General features: G+C 32.5%; 1 protein-coding gene and 1 long non-coding RNA gene across 2 annotated transcripts in view; both read left to right on the forward strand.

Annotated features, from left to right (window-relative positions):
- LOC143052456 (cell adhesion molecule-related/down-regulated by oncogenes-like) overlaps positions 1-21,533 on the forward strand; it is a 32,827-nt gene extending 11,294 nt beyond the window's left edge. The window contains exons 9-15 of the mRNA XM_076225499.1: positions 3,187-3,320; positions 5,028-5,172; positions 7,420-7,556; positions 13,395-13,527; positions 19,260-19,378; positions 20,112-20,274; positions 21,452-21,533. Of these exons, the coding sequence (XP_076081614.1) occupies positions 3,187-3,320; positions 5,028-5,172; positions 7,420-7,556; positions 13,395-13,527; positions 19,260-19,378; positions 20,112-20,274; positions 21,452-21,468 (848 nt within the window). The 3' untranslated portion in view covers positions 21,469-21,533. The remainder of the gene's footprint in view (positions 1-3,186; positions 3,321-5,027; positions 5,173-7,419; positions 7,557-13,394; positions 13,528-19,259; positions 19,379-20,111; positions 20,275-21,451) is intronic.
- LOC143052454 (uncharacterized) lies at positions 13,582-18,169 on the forward strand. The gene is made up of 2 exons (XR_012971121.1): positions 13,582-16,613; positions 17,343-18,169. It is a non-coding gene; the product is annotated as an uncharacterized LOC143052454 (long non-coding RNA).
- Positions 21,534-24,412: the final 2,879 nt, after the last annotated feature.

Here is a 24,412-nt window from a genome sequence, read left to right on the forward strand (position 1 = left end):
TTACATACTCTAATAACAAAACATCGGCATAAGCCCTTTCCCTTCTATAAATATAATATGTATAAATCTTATTCAAATAATATTTTAAGTTATAGAATTATTTTGTTTTTTTACCAAATATGAATTTAAATGTATCTTCCTTTATTCTAAATTTTTATTGATTTTGATACAACGATCGCAATGGACAATTATTTGTTGTGTGATAGTATGATAAGTTGTTTTATTTCTTTTCACTGCTATTTATATATTTATTGAAATCACAACACTATTAGCTATTTGAAAGTATTTGTGCACATCATTAGAAGTGTATAACTCTTTTTTATGTGTTAGTATATTTTTGCGTGAACCTTCTTATATATATATTGGCGAGTTTTAAATGTGTCTGTGGGCCACTAGATATATCTCGGTCGGAAGTCAGAATAAAATTCTCGGAACGTCTCAAAAGTTTTCGATTATTTATACAGGTACTTATCTGAGTCTTTGGTGAGGTTATCTACGTCTTTGATACTGTCCCTCTATGGCTAGGCTACCACGTGACATTGTATGTTTCAACACTCAAAGTAAATTGGAAAGTAAAATAATAAAGAATAAGTTGCAGTCAAAAAATCGTTTAAATATTAGAACCTATTTGCCTTTTCACAAAACATATATATTTTCAATAATATGAATGTTTAGTAATTATCAAGTATAATGATAATGCAATTATATAATTCATGCTTTGAGATGGTCCCTGTACTCGTTGTATTTGTAGGATTTATAAACCTGGGAATAGTTTATTGACATACAATGACTAAGAATAAATTATTTCTGAACGTTAAACATTTGCGATTTAGCATTTCAATCACAGCATGAAAAATGTCGGCAAGCATGAAAAAAAAATAGGAAAACAATATTTCTGTTTAAATATCTATCTAAGGAAAGCAGAAAGATCATCAAAGAAAAGGATTTTTTCTGTAAAATAATTAATAGCTTATTTCATCAATAAAAACTACCAGATTAAGGAAATATTCATTGTTAAGGTTAAACTGAAACTGAATTAATTCCTAATCATTATAAAATATGATAATCAAACTTGTAATTGTATACGTGCCTTATGTCTCACATGTTTGATCAGTCATTACATTTATGAAAACTATTTGTAACGTATGCACCAATGAGCCGGGATGCGTACTCAAAATTAGCTATATATGTAAATTTTAAATGGTCGTGAATGAAAACATACTTGCGTGGTTTCAATTCACAAGGATTTTAAATCCTTGCATCTCACAAAAAACGTAAGTTATGTTTTTAAAAAATGATAATTAAATGCAATGTACTATCATAATGTCATTTATTTTATACTGTTTTAGTAGGGAATTATAAGTCACTGCTTATATTTTGTATAGGAATATATTCATAACATTTAAAAAGAGGTTCATTTGATAAATAAAATGTCCATCCGTAAATACTTGACATCTGTGCTATTGATATTATAATCAACCTATTTTCAGAAGAAAAAAATCACAAACAGGAATGTATGTTTATTATAAAATTTCATTCTTTTTTTCTTTCTTTTTCTTTCTTTTATTAGTTCAACCTTATACCATCTAAATATCTGTACTATGATACAGTTTTGAAAATTGAATTCATTTTGTGTTGACCAGCTATACTACATGTACACGTCTTGATTCATTCACATTGTACACCCTGTTCATAGGCATACTATCGATTTGCGTTCACAAAAATTCCGGATAAAATGTCAATGAATCCGGAGTCAAGACACTTGAGGTAGGAAGTTTGAAATCCGAATTCAAATATTAGATTAATGTATGTGATGAAGCAAATGCGTATTCTTATCCAGAGTATCAGTGCATATGCTTTCTATTTGTACAAAAATACCGCGTTCAGGTATGCATATTAATTTCACTCACGAATGCGAATTTTCGCTTTTCTGATCTTAATTCAGGTAGTGTGAGCTTGGAATGTGATATTCAAGCACGATCATCATTGTTTACGGTATTCTGACCTCTAGCTGTACCTCTAGCTTTGCCTCTTTTGTTTTCTCTTTTTAAGTAACTGTCCTTTTATATATTTTGACAGGATTTTCTACTTAAGGAATAGATTACTTTATTTGGCTTTTTTTTAACTATTTTAATTTGAGCGTCACTGGTTTCGTCTTTGTAGACTTAACTTGCGTCTGGCGTACAACATGTTAATCCTGGTATCTTTTCTAATCTGCATTTCTTTTTAAATTTGTTCTTTTGAAATTATGTTTATGTATTCATAAAACTTCTGAAAATGAGATATTCTTCAAAACCATGTTTCCCTGCAGAATGTCAGGAAATCCTTAAAATCTGAGATGTTTAATGAGACCACAATAAGTCTCTATATAATAGGTCCAAATGAAGCTGGTGTGTTACTCTCAAGAAATATATACGAAACATTTTTAAAAGTTGCATGCCATAGGTCGTCTATTCACATGGAAAATTTATCTATACAGTATCTACCAGATTATAAAGCAAACTGAGTGCTTAAATTTATATTGTAATTTGTTTGTCCAATATGTATTATATATCCGGTTTGTACAAACTGGAATTTGCAATAGGTTTATGAAATAGGATGTACAATCCCAAGTAACAAATGACATATTCGATCTTTGAAATGTATATTCAAAAAGTAGCTGTATATATACACATTTCTATCACAACTATTCAACAGTACTTTCAAACGACGTGTGGAAGAATGTACACAATATTACATATTTCTAATAAAGGTAGCTTAACTTCATCATTCTCTTCTTCTATTCATATTCAATTATTTCAATTCAAATTGAAACAAAAATGCTGGTGACAAGTCAGAAGTCGTAGGTTCACGTATTGCTTTTCTCTTTTTGTAAATAAAACAATTTGTTTCATACTCGTTGTATCTGTTGAAAATAGTAGATACATACTTTGGTTAGAGTGTTCATAAAATACATATTTTATATATTGTATAGCTAGGAGGATATCGTCTGATCTGAGCTTAGATGAACTCTTTTTTATCAGTTCATCATAGTCACACATAGCTGATATGTATAACAATAAATGATTCTCCTGCAATATCAAATCAAATTATCTACTTCGGATTTCCCATAAGTATGCTTATAATTTTATATTCAACTTCTCGGAAAATTATTAATTTTTTTTTTTTATATTTCTATTCAAACAGCTCCTTCTATTATGATCAAGCCAAGTGTATCCCTTGCTAATGTTAAAACAGTTTTAGAAGGATCTAGTGTTTTGACTATTTTGTGTAATGCAGAAGGAATTCCTGTGCCATCTATAACATGGGAATCTCTCGAAGTGAGTACAAACACTGCGTTAAAGTGAATAATAAAAACGTATGTTTTTATAAACGTTTTTCATAGTTGGATTTTATATTAATTGAAAAACTAGTGGCTGAAAATATAACATGAAAAGCATTATTATAAAAAGAATTTTAAATACCATTATTATGCTTCCAGAATGACTCCTCATGAAGGAGGAAATCTGCCCAAAACTAAAATAAGTAAAGGAACTTTCATCCAACAACAATTTCATTTCCTTAGTTATTTTTTATATCCTTGTTTGTCTTCCTTAAACGATTAGTGCTATTTGAACATCGGTAATCTACTGTTGTCTAAATGTATCTGATTTATCAGTGCGATTACTCTCAGATTGTTCCTGCAATATTTTGGGTTTCTCTCTAACCAATAAGTAATGAATTTCCACTTGGTATCTTTCGCCTTGATTTAACAATATTTATTGTGAAAATTCTTAAACTGACAATATAAAAGCACGGACTATTTTGACAATACTATTTGTGTTTTTTTTAGATGTTTACGTAAAATAAATTTGGGGACTGGAACTCCTGCTTTTATCAATGACAGCGATATAGTAATGTATATAGATTAAATTATAAATGTAACACATCGTAGAGCAGTCTGCAGTTATTTTTTTCAAGACATATACTCTGTTTACTTAAATGAATATTGGCAAGTTAACAATCGGTTAATATGTCTATGTCCAGTTCATTAACTGTAATGACGTTGCAGTCTACATTTTTACCTTTAATTATCCAGTAGATAAATTTCGAAAGGAGTAGGTCCGGTAAGGACCGATTTTGGCCTCAAATTTCAGGTTCATCTGACGAAAGATTTTGACCACTTTTTAAACACTTAAGTGTCTATTTCATTTGAATCAATTAGTTTATGTGAAAGATTTTAACTGATTTAGTCATTAAACTCGATCTGATTCAAGCTCAAATATCAAAAATCTACCAAATATGCTGAAAAATGTCACTTTTCTGATGTTTTTTGTCAAAAATGAAAGTGGCCGCATCCGTGTTCATCCTTAACCTTTATATATGTTATGTCTTATCATAAAATACAACTTACATTTCAATATTAAGGATGAACACGAATGCGGCCACTTTCGTTTAACCCGAAAACCGTCTAAATTTTAACTAAAATGATGGAATTGTGAAGATTTCAATAATTTAGCACGACTTAATGGTGCTAGTACCCGATATATGTGCATTGTATTGTCAAAAACAGCCCATATTTATGTAGCAGAAGCATTCTACTGTCCAATAAATAACTAAAAGTTTACATTTTAACAATTTTGTAAAACTGCTATATTTTGGGGCCAAAAAGAGGTCTTACCGGACCTACTCCTTTACATAAGTAGATAAGCTTGGAGATGATGTTACTCTGTTTTTCATGGGAATCATCCAGATATCATAAAACATGACAAAATTAGTAGATTTTTGTTATGTTGACTTTCATATAATGCTGAATATATATATATACTCAGACAAATGGAATTATCTCTTGATGCAATAATTTATCTGTTTAATGGGTGTATTATAGCTTAACATTTTCCAATTTATGCTGCTTCAGGTAATTAAAGTCCGAAGGGAAAACTATTCCTATGAAATTAGGAATTATAATGATGAAAGAGTTATAATTTGATCAATAAGAATCGGCTTGAATCCATTAACAAAAATATACTTTTATCAATTTCTAACAGAAACCATCATTACCGCAGAATGCAAGGCAGGTAGCCCATTATCTGGTTTTCGAAAATGTATCATCTATAGATGGTGGACACTACGTGTGTACAGCCAATAATAGCGTCGGTATCGATAGAAAAGTAGTGCAAGTAATTGTGAAAGGTAAGGGATACTTATCATAAGAAATGCTTGGGTATTAGATAAATAAATATTTCATGTTTATTCATTTATTTTAATAAAACGTCAACACATATTATAGAATCACAAAGTTTTGTTTTCTTTTTCGATATATGAATATTTGTATCATTGCAATTTTTCAGATATCTTTCCATCTCATTTTCAGTCTTTTGTAGATTTTGCAATAAATTGTCTTCACAATCGAGTATTGTTTTGTGACTGAAAATATATAAACGGTCAACTTATTGCTAATTTTGATATTTTTTATACACAAATATTTTGAGTCCTTGTCGAGTTCTTCAGGACCTATTTTTTTCTACAATTTTCTCTTTCAACAAGAAATGTTAGAAAATATGAACATTTTCTAGAATTTGCACTCAGGTCATGTTATCTTCATATTAGTCCTTCATGGCGTACAATTATGTAGGAGTCTCCGTTTCCAGTGTTTACTAAAGATTGTTCAACGAAAGTACAGTTTAATTGTTTTAACCTATTTTGTCCGAGCTGCACGTGTGTTGTCTGTCCTTTTCTCAAATTCACAGATAGAATTTCACCATGGATAAAAAACACTCTCATCGCAGGGCAAATGCAAAGCGAATCATATCAACTGAACGGTTTTAGTCATTTTAAATGTCTTTATGTCAAGGGGTACAATCAAAATCACGTGATGGATATACACACACCGGAAGTAACAGTCGAGCAGACCGCTTGAAAGGTAAGTAGTCGTATTTACTTGTTTATATCAATAAAATTTAATAAATAAGGTAGTGCACCGAATGTCGGATACTATCCAGTTTGAAATACACAATTATCCTTGCTGGAAAGCGTGCAGTTAATGCTAACACTTCGACACAGTTCCAAAATTTCACCAGATAACACACACACCTCATATGTTTTTATAACAAAATTTCTGAAAAGTCAATGTTATGGGAGTTTTTAGTGGAAAAAGAATGCATTTTTTAATTCATCATCTTTAATTTTGATTTAATCAATCAAATAATTACGATAAATGGTCGTTTGACAGGAGAATAGCCGAGTTTCACAAATGATACCACACACACACCCCATTAATTTAACAGATAACACACACACACACACACACACAAACCGAAACTGAAGGTATGTACGAAGTTTCAAGCAAAGTCAAATGATGTATTTTACTACATTATACTAAAAACATAAGAACAATTTAATATAAGCCTTAACCTATATAACATTTTAATTGAAAAGCAATCTCTCATCGCTTTAATTTTCTTATATGTCGCGTGGTGTATTTACAAAACCAGGTTAGACTTATACAAGGGAACTCAGAATGGTGTTCTGTTCGTCAAATCATTTTGCAGCTTTCACGACCTTGATTGTTTATCGAATGTTAATCGAAGGGACTTAACGCATTTATATAACGAAGGGCGAACAAGTTTGATTAACATACCGAACCGAAATCATCTCATTTGCATATCAATATAAATACATAAATTTCAGTTTTCCTACCGTAAAAGGGCTTTATAGCCAGTCATAGTCGTTAACCTCTCCCGTAGTAGTAACTCACGCATGACACCAACATATCTTAAAACAGAAGCGATGAGAGATAAGTTTTTAAATAGATTATATCTATTGTTAGATTATTTATATTTTTCTTATATTCATTTAAAAAAAATCAATTTTCTGTATGTCATGTCACGATGATTGTTTGTTTTTACGTTCTTTGCGATTAGCTTAAATAATGTGTGTGTGTTATCCGTTGTTTTTTTCGGTGTGTGTGGTATCATTTTTGAAAATTGGATTTTCGACAATAAACCAAGCGTTTATCGTAAAAAAAATTATTGTATAAATCAATAGTAGCGGTGTTGAATTGAGACATGCATTTATTTTGCCAAACAAATCATAAAGAAAACAATTTTATGAATTTTTGATTAAAAATATTCAAAGTGTGTGGTTATCCGTTGAAAAAATATTGAGTGTGTGTGTTATCCGTCGAAAATTTGGAACTGTGTCGAAGTGTTTGCAATAACTGCACGCTTTCTAGCAAAAACAATTGTGTATTTTAAAACTATATACTATCCGACATTCGGTCTGCCAACTTATTAATCAAAATTTAATTGATATAAACAAGAAAATGCAACTACTAACCTTTCAAGCGGCGAGTTCGACTGTAACTTCCGGTGTGTGTATATCCATCACGTGCTTTTGATTGTACCCCTTGTATGTGAAACAATCAAAATTGTATTGCAGCTAGAAATGAACACCCTCATGTAGCACCAGTGATACATGCACCGTCAACCATACAAGTAAAATACTACACAGAAGCTAGGATCACGTGTAACGTGACCGGTGACCCAACACCGAACGTAGCATGGATTCACAATGATGTAAGAATTTATCATTATGTTCAATATTTTAAATAATTAGCATTAGGGCCGCACCTAGTGACGGGTCGTCCTATAATGATCAGTCTATCCGTCCGTCTTTCTGTCCGTAACTACTTGTGTCAGCTCTTTATCTAGAGATCCGTTATAATTTCATACTTTATACTTGACATATATGAACCATCACAAGAGGGTTTGCCATAATGTTTGTACAACTTCCCATGTCGTAGTGGAAGGTTAAAAACTTTGGTTTCCGTTGACAATCCCATGTTCAATGGTAAAGATCATATCCGTCCTATATCTTGATAACAGTAATAATTGTATAGTTTATAGTTCACATGTATATTAACCAACACCAGAGGGTTTGTCATAATGTATGTACAACTTCCTTGGTCAAAGGCAAAGGTGAAAAACTTTAATTTCAGATGACAATCCCATAATCTAACGTAGATTAAGTTAGATAAAGGATTAAAAAGTGATTGAGTTGACAAAGTTTTTATATATTGCGTTAATTAGATCCACACGTCTTTTTGCTAACCTAGCAAAATGTACACGTGGGTGACGGTACAACGAACTTTTTTTCAAATATTTTTTCAATACTTCTCTTTTTTTTTTCTTCTTGAGTTTACAAGCTCAGCTTAAATATAAATATGTAATAACCATTTAAGGTGAAGCAGTGATCATTTGGATTTTAGGGGTTGGCGGTACGAAGCTAACACGGATCTGAGGATGTTTTTTTTTTAAGTAAAAACTAGCGGCGTTCACTCCAAGATTTATTTTACATCGTGTTTGCGAAGGACTTTTTACCTTTGATCTGAGCCTAAAAAAGATTTCAAAAATATTCCTATCCCCTTCCATTCCAAAGTTTTACATTTAACTTTTTCACATATATTTACTAAAAATTGTGAAATGAAGTTGTCAGATTTATCAAAATCTTGTATACGATTACTGTCCTTGGTTTTAATATTTTATATTCTTAGCAGTTATTATTCAATACATTAATGCTCTCTCTGTTCTTGTTACGGCAAGTTATGTCAAGTTTCGGGCAATTTTCGTTCGTTGGTAAGATATTGAGAAACCTTTAATACGAAGAAGATACTTAACTCTATCACAAGGCCCAGCGGGGGAAAATTGAATGTCGCCTTCCTGTGCAAGCCTTTCAAAAATTGATCATTTAAAAGATAGTGAATCGAATTGAAATTTTGGCCAAAAAGCTTTTTACGAAACCGTCAAAATAAAAATATATCTTGCTTCATTTGTGGTGTTTGTCTACTTACTTTATAGTTGTTATGGACACAAAGTATGTTTAAGTACTTTCATTTCAAAGAGTAGTAGTAAATGACAGCATTCGGTATTATAATAATAAACGCAATATCACATAGCTGAGTGGATGGTAGAGCAGATGTGTACTCATCGGAAGAGCATTGTCAACCTATGCATCGCCTCAATTGACAATGTTTTCGCTGGGTAACCCTTTCAGCTATGTGTTAATGAAATTATATAATGTTCATAAAGTTATAAAAGTTACGGCTGCAAAATAAAAGAGTCACTTCCCTTGACTGAAATGAAGATTTGTTTACCTCAAAAAGTAAAATATTTCTCTCGCGCGATGCCCCGAGAAATCTGATTTTCTTGGGTAACTAAATCTTCATATCTCCATCAGGTTTGGGAAATACACATTTGATATCTCTGTTATCATTCGACTCTGTAGTATTATAAAGATCCAAGACTGTTAAACTTCAGTAAATGCATAAATTCTTAACAAAATGTGTCGAGGATAATGCTAGACTATTTCAAAAAATAAGTATTGAGATTGTAAGGCCATTGAACTACACTATTACTAATAAGTAGTTTTCCGAGTAATGGTCAGCTATGCACTGTCTCGCCGCCTTCATAATCGTTTTGTGTTTAGTTTTATTAAACTAAAAAATAAGTTATTTCATTATTCATTATAATGTCTGTGATATGTCCGGTTCAGAAATATTAAGGCCAGGTCAACGTAGTTGACGTCACAAAGCCGTGACGTGTAATTTGATGAAGTGCTATGACGTTGCGCACGGTATTCGGTCTATGTTTCATTTGATCATATCTTGATGCAACAGTAGGACAAAAACAAATCATTTCTGCGTATTATTAAATAGTAACTTGTCTTGATTCATCGTTTGAATCGAAATTAAATAAAACCTGATTTTAATAAATTAAATGTTATGTATTATAACATAATTAAGCAATGATTCCGCGTTCATACTGCCATTTTTGACGTGTAAGACGTAACAACAATAACTGACCATCCAAATATAAACGAAGAAAAAAACCCAAACTACTGAATGGATTCTTATGAAATTTGTACATGTGGGATATACTAGGATCATATTCATGGTGTGAAAAGGTAACGATAATTATCATGTCAGTTCACAATCTGGCGGCCATTTTCGAAATTCCTTAAAGCTGTAAGATTTGAAAATTCGAGAATACGAAAATGAAAGCAAGCACTTCGATATTACAATATTTTTACATAAATTATAGAAAGGGGTCGCCACCTCTACATGAAAATGTAATTCTATTGAATTTTACGAACACGTTTTTATATCTAACACAGCTTCTCTCGTTTTATTTTTTTTTTTCAGTATTTTCCGTGTCTCCCTTAAATGTTACCATGGAGCCATTGTTCAAGATTTTTTAGAACCATGATGATTTAGGCTATTTTAAAATTTTGACTGACACATGAACTATGAAAACAAATGTTACTACTGAAATGTAATTTGTTTGAAGATTTGTTTAAGCCTTCAATGTTAAGGAAACGCTAAATTTTTCATCAATCTCCGTCAAGTTGTCCGTGTCTCCCCAAAATGTTACCACGTCCAAAATGAACGTTTTTTGCACGGAACGTATGAAATGTAGCGTAATTTATATATAATTCTATTTTCCATTAACTGAAAGTTTAGCATTTTTGTGTCATTAGCTATATAGCATTTAACATGTTGTGTGTAATAATAGACCCTGTTCACACTAGCATTTTTTTTATCGATCTAATTTGAATCGATCTAAATAAAACCAGTTAGCGTTCACATAGTCTTTAATCATATCGATCTCTATCGGTCTAATATGAACCACTGCGTTCACACTACAATTAAAAGCGCAATCGATCTAACCTTTTTGCCCGTAAAACTGTAAACACTGTGTATAAATAGAACTGATTTATCAAATTCATGTGCTGATACACTGATACACACACTTGGAAAAAAAATTGGATAAAGTTATTGTTTCTCTTGAATCTCAATTTAAAATTTTGATACTGGTGTTATTGCAGTTTTCTTTAATTTTGAAAAAAATAACTGTAGCAACGAAGTTACAACATGACGCCGGAAATACTGCAGTTCCTGCAAAGAAAAAAAATCAACATAAGAAAAGAAGACACAGATTTCGCAAATCTATGCTATGGCGAATACAACATGTTTACAGTTTGTTTTAAAGGTCTTTTAACAGAGAAATATGGGTTAAACAACGAACCTCTGAGATAGTTTTGCCGCTATACATGAGCATACGTTATTTTCGATTCAATCGTACTAGTTTAAACCGATCTCTGCGTTCACATCTAAAGTAAGATCGGTTTACTTTAGATCGATTCAAACTAAACTACCTCCTTTGGTGTTTTAGTTTAGACCGATTGAAGATCGATTCAATGCGTTCACATTAGCCCTTAAACCGATCTAAAGTGAACCGGTCTAGTTTAAATCGATAAAAATGTCCTAGTGTGAACGGGGTCTTATATTTTTGGAGATATTTTTTAATAATTTCTCTGAAAAGGTAATAAATCACCAAGAAATTTTGACTTAAATCATATTGTTGTAAATTATGTGCTGATCTTAAAGGCGTAGAAGTTTTTGATAAATGAAACCTTTTCGACTCGACTTTGGAACCTAGAAACATGTATGTGCCTGCTAGAACGAATGTTTGTTGTATACAGTCATTTTTTACGCATCCACAAACATAATAATCTTCTTGAAAGACACATATTTGGGATGTTGATAGTACGGATAAAAAGACCATAAAATTATTCGTTATTTATAGTTCGAAAACTACATTTTAAGGCAGTTGATAACATTTATACTTGTACTAAACAGCTTTGATACTTGCTTTTTCCACACTATGTACATGCCTAGACTAAGATACTTGTGGTGACGGAATCCTGAGCATCATAGAGGATATATGCATTGACATGCATGGGCAGTGACAAATACTTGATATATGTATTTTCAATAAGATTATGAGGAAATAAAGTTTATTTGTCAAAAATATATAATCAGTCATGTATACAGTCTATTTCAGGGGTTAAAAAATCCACTAGCCCGACGCCCGGGACTAGATCATTTACGCCTCGGGCAATTAAAATGTGTAATCCGATATGCCCGACGGACTAGTAACAAAAAATTCTTAACGTTTCCAAAATGGAAAGTGAAAAATCCCTTTATCACTATTCTATGTTAGCCATTTCGATTCAATTAAGTCATCCGGGATTCCAAGAATTTGAACTGGTTTGTACAGGTCCTGTTGTACATATTTTAAAAATAGAACAAATAACTGTGGCATGTCTGGGTGACCTGGTATTATGTGTTGATTGCAATTCTCGTACTTTAAATATCGATTTCTCATACCATGGCTTGGAGTATTGTACATTGGTTATCGTGCCGAGATTTCCAATTAACGGTATTTGGGGGTATGATGTATTGATTGGTATTGACCTGTCTTGTTTCACAGCTATTGAGCACGTAACCATGCAACAAAATATTTCTTAATATTTTAGTACGGGAACCTCAGGAACTTCGTCAGTTTCAACGAAAAACGGTAGATGAAGGGAGTAACGAGGCTGAAAATTCATCCCCCAAAAATGCTAAATACGACAGGAAAAGCCGCGGAAAAAAAAGAATAGTGTCCAGGACAGCAGCGCTGTCAAGTCTTTAGCGCGAGACTCACACATGTTCATGCTTATTTGGCGGCATTTTCCTTTGATCTATTGTTTTTTCTCTTTGATCTTTAAATTTAGCAAAAAAATCAAGCATTCACTTCCTGCCAGAAAAGTTGGCAGAACTGGGACAAAATGATTCCCCTGGCAAGGTTGGCTATTGCTGATGAAAAAAAGACAATGCTCTGTGAATATTGCCGTTAGTTGCCCCAAGCATGCCAATAAAAAGTCTGCTTTGAATGTGGGAACAACTAAGTTAGGTTAAGCACCAAAAGAATAAATAACAGATCAACAAAAATTATCAAATACAGTGTATAATGTCTCCTTCAAAACAAAGGACACCCACTTTGTATTATGCAGCAAACTCTTGATTTTTAAGGCATACTAGGGCTAGCAGGTCAGTTTTGATGGACTAGCAGTTCTTCCAACAGGGCTAGTAAAGTCCTGCTGCCAATAAGTCCTGGGCTAGTTAGCTGTAACAAAATTGTTTAACCCCTGTATTTTTTTTTTTCTAAATAAGAAGTTAAACATCTTAATGCCAGCTGTATTAAATACAGTGCAAAGCTTTGGCATTTTGTACAGAAGTCGGATGAAATAATTAAAATCTACGTCGAGTAACGTTACCATTACTGAACCGAACACTGTGCGTAACGTCTATGCAGACTGATACAGACAGATGGAACACCGAAAATGTCTTCACCAAAGCAGCTTTCATATTCATATCACATCATTATGTGTTGGTATCTGTATCAATTAAATTTGTTACTTGGTGTACCATATATCGATCCCTGTCCAGATTATGATGGTTCATTGGTCTCTTTGTATCTTCTCACATATTACGATCCTTCTTAAAATTTCCTTTTATTGCAACTGTGCAGAATCCTGTTCAATCATCGGGAAACACGTTGGTGATACACAGTGTGACGAATGCAACTACTGGTACTTATACATGTATAGCAACAAATGACGCAGGTAGCAGTCAGGCTAACATCCTATTGAAAGTGACCTACGGTAAGAAAATGTGGTGCTAGTTTGGAAAATTATTTCCAAGATAACCTGTGAAACGTCGCACGATACTGGTGTTACTTTGGTGAAATCGCGGACAAGACGTATTCATGTCATTAATTTATATACATTAAATTTGATATACTAAAGTGTTATATATCATGTTAGAGCTTTTTAATTCTTCTTTCCGAATATCGCAATTTTTTATATGTTCCAGGCTGATTTTATTATATAAAAACAATAAAACCCTCATTTTTTAAATTATTTACTTGTCCCGCTTTACACTAAAAGTTTTGTGAAATTCCGAATATTGTAAAAAGCACACCAAAAAATTCGCCAAACGATATAAAAATTTGTCCCGAACAAGCACGTCATAATGGGTCAATGACGTTATGTCCGTTTTTTTCTACGGACAGACGGATTTACGAAAAAAAGGGATCAAGCTGATACAAATATGTGTCCCATGCACGAAAAGTCATTTCTGTAATTTATGGTGAAAAAAGTGAATACCAAAGCAATCGCCATGTCGTAAGTAAATTATTTTTATAATAGCATTTTGTACAAACGTCTCGCTTTCCTCTCATGCAATAATCAAGGATTTAGAATTGTTTTTTCTTAAAAATCCAGTTGAATAGCAATGTCCGACATTTTGTCCTTTTCAAAACAAATTGACGTAGGGTTACAATTTTCCTTTTTTTCATGATGTTTATTTAATGCAGTGCTATTCGCTAAATAAAAAAAAACATAAGGGATAAAAGTACAAAAAAATATCTCTATTTTGATATGAAATTATCATAGATCTAATCTAAAATATCAGATATAATTTAGATTAAATAATAATGTCCGATACAATGTCCCCGCATACGATTTTGACGTTTTGTAACAAAATGTATAGAACGTTACGTGTAAATTTTTATGAAAATTAGCCGTAAAAAATTAAAAAAGATAAAGCACTCAGACACTTACTTACACAACTTAAAACGGGAGACAACACACGGTATTTGGACTTATTTTGAATCATTTATCGGGAAAGTTAAAATCGGCTACTGGTTACAATAAAACAAATAGTTATGACTACAGAAATTCAAAAAGAAATGAAGGTATATTTTTTTTTCTATGGGGAAAACAAAAAATAATAAAAAACATGGAATACAAAATTGAATTAAAATATTTTCTTTCAGAAAAACAAAAAAAGCCGAAATGAGTTCTCGAGAAAAACTACAGTGGTATCGGGACCAAAAAAAAACAAAAGAGAAGTGAACAAAAAATTCAGTCGTACATGAAAAATCGTAAATTAACTCAAAAAGAACAAAGCAATACGAAGGTAGCGATAAAGAAAAGAACATACCGGAAGAAAGTGACAGAAAGCAGAACAAAGGAGGCATTAAGGAAACACAATTACAGACAATCCTTGAGAGATCATGGTATAGGGCAAAAACAAAACAAAAGGAACAATTATAACTTGAAAAATGTATTTGAATACAGAACATCAAAACACAGAGCAGTAAATAAACTAAAAAACTCACTTCCGCTTACTCCTCTGAAAAGAGTAGCTACTTTAGCTACTTATCTGGATAAAACTCAATCTCCAACAGTTCGCAAGTTACAAAAATTGAATATTGTTAAAACTCCAGAAGAACAGTCTGATATAATTGTTGCAACGGCCGTTTTAGAAGATATTAAAACGGCAATTAACGCATCAAAATTAAAACGAAGTAATGAATCTTTAAAGGGAATGAACACTATCATTGCATCTTTAAGCGGAGAAAAAGTAACTGAGAAAAAGTGTAGAAAGCGTTTAGCGATGAAACTTAATATCCCGATTAGAAGAATAAGCGGAGGTAGGAGAATTCGTACCCGCATTTTGAGGTCGGACCATTTCTGTTGGAGCTTTACCAAAAGAAAAACTCGTGCTGATGCGTTATCAGAAGATGTAAAGCGTCAAGTATATGAATATTGGCAAAAATCTGGAATTTCGCGACCAACTGGTAATAAATCTGATGTCAAACGTGACAGGCTTGGTCCAAATATTTATGCAAGTCATATGATTCATATTCTTGAAAAAACACAAACTGAGGTTTATACTGACTTTAAAATAGAAAACCCTGAAATTAATATATCACAAAGATCCTTTGAAAACTGCAAACCTTTTTTTGTAAGGCCAGTTAGACAGAAAGACAGACAGACTTGTTGCTGTAGGTACCATGTTGAAATTAAAGCTGCGTTCAAAGCATGTATGAGCTTTAGAAAAAAAATACTATCCGAAAAAGAAACTGAAAATAATGTACCTACACATTGCCCAGTCTTTCGCGACATAAAGGATCTGTATAGCGTAACTCTTTGTAATACAGAGGACAGATTTTATGATATATCATGTTTGAAAAGAGAGTGTACTATTTGTAGTGTAGATAACTTTAAATTGTTAGACGAGGAAAGTGACGAATCAGAGTCTGCTATGGACGTGAAATGGGAAAAATTTGAATACATTAATTTAAATGTGAAAGGGGGTAAAACTGTTAGGAAACTCCAACTGGTCACAAAAGAAACCAAAGCAGGTGTTCTTTTTTCACACATTAAAGAGTTACTGAAAACTTTTCCATTTCATCAACATAAAGCTTCATGGCAAAATGAACAATTTAAATCGTTAGTGTCGTCTCTATCGTTTGGTAGCTGTGTTTGCGTCCATGACTTTTCAGAAAATTATAGATGTTCAGAAATGCAAGAACTTCAAAGTACGTATTTTCAAAAAACAGAAGTGTCTGTCCATGTGTTGATTATTCACCGCCATGCAATGCTTGAATGTGACGGTATAGAGAGCACTGAAGAAATTCCTTACATTATTACAGAACACTTTTATGTCATTAGTCCTGATCAACAGCACGACCATTTCTTCGTACATGAGGTTCGAAAACAAATATATGAGTACTTGAGATCTATATCATATGATACCAGCTGTATTCATGAATTCACGGATGGCTGTCCATCCCAGTACAAAAGCCGTCATTGCTTTGGAGACTTAAGCAATACTTTCAGTGACTTTCCAGAGTTAAATAGATTTAGCAGGAATTTTTTTGAGACATCCCACGCCAAAGGTATTTTAATAGTTAATACTTTTTCAATGTCTATTTTATTCAAACGTATACTTTAATAATTATGTTTAAATCTGTAAAAGAAATCTAAACACATTGTTGTGCTCTTTTTATACACGTTAAAGTCTTAACATGTCTCGGTTCTAAATATGTTTAGGTTGAAGAGGATGTTTAAAATTATGCTTCGTGTCATGGTAATTTGAATAAGTGTTTTATTCCTTACCACATTTAATGGTGTTTATATTGAAGAAAGATGAACATTGTATGTTCTTATTTTGACATGTGTTCAGATATTAAACATTATCATAAACATGTTAAGAACTAAACATGTAAGTGTTTATCAAAATAAGCACGGTTTTTCAGTGTATATTTTTTTATTAACAAAAGATAGAAAAGTTGGTTGATTCACACATGCATTTTGATAACGCATGCAATGAAAAATCTTTAAAAAATCAACATTTAATAATACTTTGAAAGAACAAGCTGAACTTTAGCCAATCTTAAATTTCTAATTTAATCATACAATTTCGAAACGGGCATAACATGGTTTTAAATATCCCTAAAAAACTACTAGGACAAACAAATCTCTCCTGTATAGTACATTCCACGCTTCAAATCAAGCACATTCTAGATATATATTGTCCTAAACCGATATTTTTTTTTTTTTTTTAAAGCAGTTTTATAATGAAAAATATGCAGTATCTCGATCTGAACGACTCATACTTATTTCAGGACCACAAGATGCAGCCGGAGGAATTTTAAAACGACAAGCAGATATAGCAGTGTTGAGAGGTCGTTGCCGTATTCAGACCGCAAAAGACTTTTATGATTTTGGTACTAAATCCCTGACATCTACCAAATCAGGAACCTGCAGAAGACGAATATTTAGATATTTAGAAACAATTCAGCGCGATTTTCCTTTGTCTTTTAAACCTGTTAACAAAATACGATCTATTCATAGTGTTCGAAATCAAAATTCAGAAGGTCATTTATCGTTAAACGACCTGTCCTGTTTTTCGTGTGAAAACTGTTCCAATAATTTAGAGGAAGAATGTTTAAATGTCTCAAAAACAGGAAATTCTCGTTTTCACATTATGGAACGAGAACTCCATTTACAATCAAACGACGAAGCTGAAATTTCAGAAAACACTGTGCCAATGACATCTTTAGTTTCTTGTGAAAGTATAATTGCAGTGTTTACAGACGACTCGGATTATGACTATTTTTTATTGCTTGTAAAGAAAACTCTAAATGTTTTAAGCAAAAGCTCTACCGATTCTTGGGGGACAAGATTACCTCGCGGAACTGAAGTGTTTTCCGGCCTTTACTATGACCGTCAGGCCGATCCTCTTCAGTATAAACTAATAGAAAAGAAAACAGCTGTTGTTCCCGCTGATTCCCTAGTATATATTTGTGCTGAACTCAATGGCACTGCCATTCTAACTTTACCGGAGTCAATCCACCTCGACATTCTAGAGTGTATCAATGAGCGCTGTTGCCGTGCAGAGTGAATAAAAAGAAATTAATGGCTTTTATGATTAAAATGTAAATTTATCAAATGGTCTCAATTTTATTAAAAGTTTAATTTCTATTATCTAAGAAAAACATGAATCTAAACTTTTAACATATTTCGTTTATAAAATCCGTTAAAATTGGAGTCAACTGAATAACGTGCAATCTAACTTGAGTTTTTTTTTATTTGCGTAACGTCTTTAAGCGTGTAACGTTAGGTAACACCAGTATCGTGCGACTTTTCTGTATATTTTCAAAGCAAGAAAGAAGCATGCAAAGGTATTACATTTTTAATTATTGAACTATGAAAATAATATTGATCAATAACACTGAATGGTTGAATTTTCTTATCTTTAGACAAAAGAACACAACGTTTATGTTTCGTGGTTTTACTGATGTGCTAGAAATAAACCCATAGAGCAACTTATAAAATCGAAATTAGCGGTGAAATTATTTTTTGGAAAAGACGACAGATAACTAAATTAAAAGGGTGCAGCCTTTGTTGTGTTCTATACTTTTGGTGTCAAATTTTGGTTTTTGTTTCCTTTACTTTCGGTGACAAATAATTCCTAATATGAAAAAAACTTTATGTATACTTCCTTCACGGTCAAACGACAGCGTCTTTTTTAAAGAAGGGCAAAAATACCAGAGGACTACTGAACTCAAATGTGTAAAATAAACTGATAACGCCATGGTTTAAGAAAAAAGGCTAATAGACAGACAAATAGCACACAAAAGCTAAATATAAAACCTAAATACTGAGCAACAAGAACCCCAACAAAAACAAATTGGGGGTGATCTCAGGTGCTCCAAAAGGGGAAGTAGATCTTGGCACCCGTTGAGTTGTTCATCTCAATGTACACTCTTTCATTCCATTACAGTAACAACTATTCCTCTAGCAGAAACAGTCATCGTTTGGGTTCCAAAGTAGAAAACATCATTTACGTATCCATCGAACAAGATTTCGGAGCTACTTTACGTGAATTTTAGATAACATATAAAACATTAATATAACGTGTTCGGTAGGCAAAGATGTCTTTCATGAAGTAAGCTTTGTTTATTTTCTGAAATTCATTAGTATCACTTTAACCGGAACTACTTTTATACACATTTGTCTTTGTTTCTGTTGTCATGTAGATGTTCCAAAAATCGTCTCCCCTCCTGTAACATCTGTGATAATGGCTGGACATGCGCATAACTTTACTTGTATAGCAACAGGACATCCAGAACCAAAAATTATATGGACATATAACATGGTATGTGTGATTATTTTCTGATAATTAGTGTGTTACTGCTCAGAGAGAAGTCAGGGCTCAGAGAAAGGGGGTGTACCTCACCAAGTTGGCGGTACAAATGCCAATTATAAGGCAGTTGGCGGTACAAATGACAATTATAAGGAAGTTGGCGGTACAAATGACAATTATAAGGCATCACCTGAATCCGCCACTAAATATGTTATGTGCAGGTGCATGTTGAATCTAAATGAAGATCTATTCTGTTTTTCCTACGGCTTAGTGTGTATCTTTGTATACTTTCACAAAGTGAAAAAAACAATAATAATACATTTTTTTTCTCAGATTCGAAAAAATATATATCCTACGACAGGGCTCTTTTTGAAAAATGTTATTAATTCAACATTGTAATACGAGCTCTGAAAAAGTATTTATCGCTACTGACTTTGTTTTTGTTATTAATGAATTAAAACATTACTAAACATTTACGATCTTATATTCATGTCTATACTTTTTTTCTACACTGCAGTGTTTTATTCATACTGCGTATGCAGTTTTTACACGTAATCCATAGAACTAGTATGCTTTATTTATTATCAGATGGGCCAAACCATTTAAAGCTTATTTAATATATTTCACTTATGTCGTGCTGATATATAACTATCCCAGTTAAAGGGACACATTTTGTTGTAAACCGTGCACACCTTCTTGTTTATAAATGAAATGAAGAAACTTGACTTGCTCATTTATTTTCCAGTTTACCAAACACACAACAGACATGCCGTCACATCATCTACTTAAACATGACTCCGTTCTTACTTTATACTCTGTGACTACACAAGATTCTGGTCTTCTGACATGTACTGCACAGAATGAATTTGGAGAGGATCACATGTCAGTGTCGGTTATTGTGAGAAGCCGTAAGTATATTGACATACTAGTAATTATGTACAGTCGTAATAATTGATAATTACACTTAATATATTAGGATCGTCTTCTTTTCTATAATTGCCCTTTCTTGTAAATTCTCAAACCCCTGTTTGGTGTATCTATTTAATGGTAACCTTCCTCGTGACTTTTCAAACAAACCAAGAATTTGGAAGCCAAATTGTATAAGTACTTGAAATTAAAAGAAAGGGATACCACGTTTAATTTACCTGGCGGAGTTGCAACCTTAGTTTCGGTATTGAAGAAACAACTACTGACCTGATAATGCTCGTGGGATCTAAGCACTACCATATTACCAGAAACGGAACGGACGCACTAGTATTAGAATATGGAAATGAGCACAACATGAGTTTAACTGGAAAACAATCCTCATTAAGCATAAGTAACATGTTTCTAATATATGGAATCTACAAGTCCGTGGGCAGTCATTGATAGTTTTTCATTTGTTTTAAATCGCAGTGTCAAAGAATTCATGAATTAATAATGATATTAAATTTAGAAAATATTATTTGCTTTTATTCTTAATGTTAAATGGGAAATTATGTTCAAAACTGAATGTTTTATTCAAAAGGTATTGCAAACTCTTACTGTATTTTAAATGATACTATGATTCAAATGTTCATTGTAGTTATATAGTATTTAGTTCTGATGCAAACACATGTAATGAAAAGGAATCAAATAATTTATATATATTCTTGAGAAAAAAAACTGAATAACATAATCTCTAATTAAAATAAGATAAGGTAAATTTCCTTGTTAGAAAATTAATCAAAAACAAATGCTATAGACAGAACGTATGATCAATCAGATTCTTAAAATGATATATAGAACGATATATATATGAGTATACAGATAGTTATCAAAGGTACCAGGCTTATAATTTAAAACGCCAGACGTGCGTTTCGTCTAGCTACACAAGACTCATCAGTGACGCTCAGATCAAAATAGTTAGAAAGCCAAACAAGTACAATGCTGAAGTACATTGATGACCCAGAATTAGAGAGTATTTAAAAATGCAAACATATTCAGATTTCGTCTTTCAACAGTTGAAATAGTATATATAATCAACTCTTTATGCAGATATTTAGTTGTGATTAATGATTAACCAACATGTACCTTTTAATATATTGTCATTGCATTATTTTACAGCGAATCCAGTTGGTTAAGATGTGTACTACTAGCAACCATACTGAGCGAAAATTGAATTTTAAAATACAAAGATTATTTATTTTGTGTTACTTAACATCTTTACAGCGTTGAGGTTGAAAACTATGTCTACCGTTTTCAAATCTTTTTGTCTGTTTCTTATCTTTAAATTCACACAGAATTCTTGTTCTTCTATTAACTGCGTTTGATATAAATATAGGAAGATTTGGTATGAGTGCCAATGAGACAACTCTCCAACCAAGTCACAATTTATAAAAGTAAACCATTATAGGTCAAGGTACGGCCTTCAACACGGATCCTTGGCTCACAGCAAGCTATAAAGGACCCCAAAATTTAAGTACACTTTTCTTTAAGAAATTCTAATTGCTGTTTCTTAAGTTACACTGAAGATGTAAATTCAACCTGTTAACGCAAAAACAATGTACGACTTGTATATCAATACAATGGGTTTCGATACTCAAATTAATTCAAACACAAATACGCTCTCAAAAAAGCAACTATTCAAGCAAGATTTAAAAAAAAAAGAATGACTTAAATTAGGATTGCACAAGTTTAACGATCTGTTTTACTAATTTCTTGGTTAGCATTGTCACACTTTCTTAATTAACAAGATATAGATTCCAAATGTCTTATTGAAAGGTTTACATAAGGCTTACGCCTTCCAACTACCTATAAAAAGGAAAGGAACAAGACAAACAGATTGACAATAATATACAAGACACAACATGGAAAAGAAAAGACTAGATTAAGAATAACAGTAAAATATGTACCACCAAGATTGCAAACAGCAACGTCATACACTGTAAACGGAGACTTGATTTTGTGCAGAATAAACGATACAACATTATACCATATATAGCTTTCTCAATTAGTCTACAAAGCTCAAAAGAATGATTTAAAACAATAAAAGACAAAAAAAATGTGTACCTAGGTGAATTTTCTTGAAAATCCGCCAGGTGTTATTACTATGTTACCGTTATTTGAACTTCCAAAAATGAAATGCTCCAAAATTGCATCTTCTAATTTTGAAGTAAATCTCTGCTTATTTTTATATTAACACATTTTGAAGGAACACCCATATCTTGCAAAGTTATGTCCATGTTAATGGGATTACATATATGATCGGGTGCCAATGTTCTCTGTGTAAAAACGTTCATTTTAATAACTTTACTTTTAGGAGTGCAGTTTTATTATTCACATGCGTCAAATGTCTAAAGAAAATCCGTATTCGCTAAATAAATGATTGCCATTAGAGACTTACTAGATTTATAAATGAAATTAAGGAAATTACCTCTTGTAGAAAGAAATATAGTTTCAGCAATAGTTGCTTCTTTCTATAACTTTGCATTTGATCGGACGAGTCATCTTTATTGAAGCATTTTTTTTTAAATTCGATTATTTTAGCATAAATAACCATAACTAGTGATCGTTCATTCTGGTTTAATAAAAAAACAAACATCATAGTTTTAGCAAATATCAAGATTGTTGATTGTTGGTTGCTTAACGTCCAGTGGCAAATATTTCATGCATATTCAGGACGAGAACAAGTTCACAATAAATACAATAGGTAGGTCTTGTCACAATAGAGGCCATCTGGGATGATGGTTGGGGACATTCGGACTGCCACTGGAAAATGAGGGTATATTGGATAGGGACAGAAATTTTGCCTTGCAACAGGCCACCTACGGACCCCTCAAAGAGTTGTTGCAAGGGTTCTTAACGTGCAAAGAGCGTGGCACTCTCTTTACACGAGGCATCGGATTTAACGTCCCCAATCTGACCGGACGTGTCTGCGAACTTGATACACCCCGCACAGCCAAACGGACGCCCACTTCAGCAAGCGTTTTACTGCCGGTCGGAAGAAGACCAAGTGACCATATTTCTATTCCCCAGTCACCCTTGGGGAGGCATATATCAAGTGTATATCAAATGATCAAATGACTGAAATCATGTTACCAAAGTTATGTTTTCATACTTGCATGACAAACGGAAATGCCTATTAAACTTTAAAATTTTAAAGATTAAGAAATGTCTTTTCTCATGCAAGTATTGTGCCTACTATTTTATGTATGTGTTCGTTTATAATTGTTTTTCTCTTCAAAGTTCGTATATATGCTTTATAATTCTAAAATATTTCGGCTGCGAAGCACACGGAAGAAACATTGAAGCTTGTATTTTACTTATTTTTCGGTTTATGGTGTTAATAGGTAAAGGGAATGATTGCATGAACGTACAACTGGATTGACCGCATTACGTGTTTCTATATAAGGTTAGGCTATCCTGACATAGTGTTGTTCGTCGTTGTAGAATTTTCTCGCAGAGGTCGAGTGTTGGTGGTTGGTGTTATCTGTTTAATTGTTCTTGTTCGTATCCGGTTAAGCAAATATAGTCTTCTTTTCTCGGTATTAAGTCACTCTCAAGTACAATTTCATAAAATTTGTCCAGCTATAATTACATTGAAGAATGGTAAATCAGGTATATGTTTGGAATTTATTCAATACACCTGCTCGCTTGAACTATTGACGTCATACAACAATCACTTTTCCATTGTGACGTCAGATATTTTGTATTATGACGTCAACATTTTACGGGAACCTGTGTGATGTGCCATAATGGCAGGCAAATAGCGAGAAGGTGTATGAAAAATCACGTGAACCAAACGATTTCATGGGCACACAAAATTTACAAACAATTTCATATGCACACAAAATCTACTAACAATTGTCATTTTTGGCTTACATCCACAGAACTTATGCTAAGATGTGTGATCAAATAAATCTATCGACGAAGAGATTTTAACGGAGAGGAGCTAAATCGGGGTCTGTATACCAATAAACTTTTGATCTCTCAACGATTTATCAGTACAGTGAAAAAACTATTATAGAGACAAACACAAGATAGATTCGACATGTCAAAGTCAGACCCGTTTCTGAAAGAGAGTTA

The sequence above is a fragment of the Mytilus galloprovincialis genome, chromosome 11 (genome assembly GCF_965363235.1).
Source record: "Mytilus galloprovincialis chromosome 11, xbMytGall1.hap1.1, whole genome shotgun sequence".
Taxonomy (NCBI): domain Eukaryota; kingdom Metazoa; phylum Mollusca; class Bivalvia; order Mytilida; family Mytilidae; genus Mytilus; species Mytilus galloprovincialis.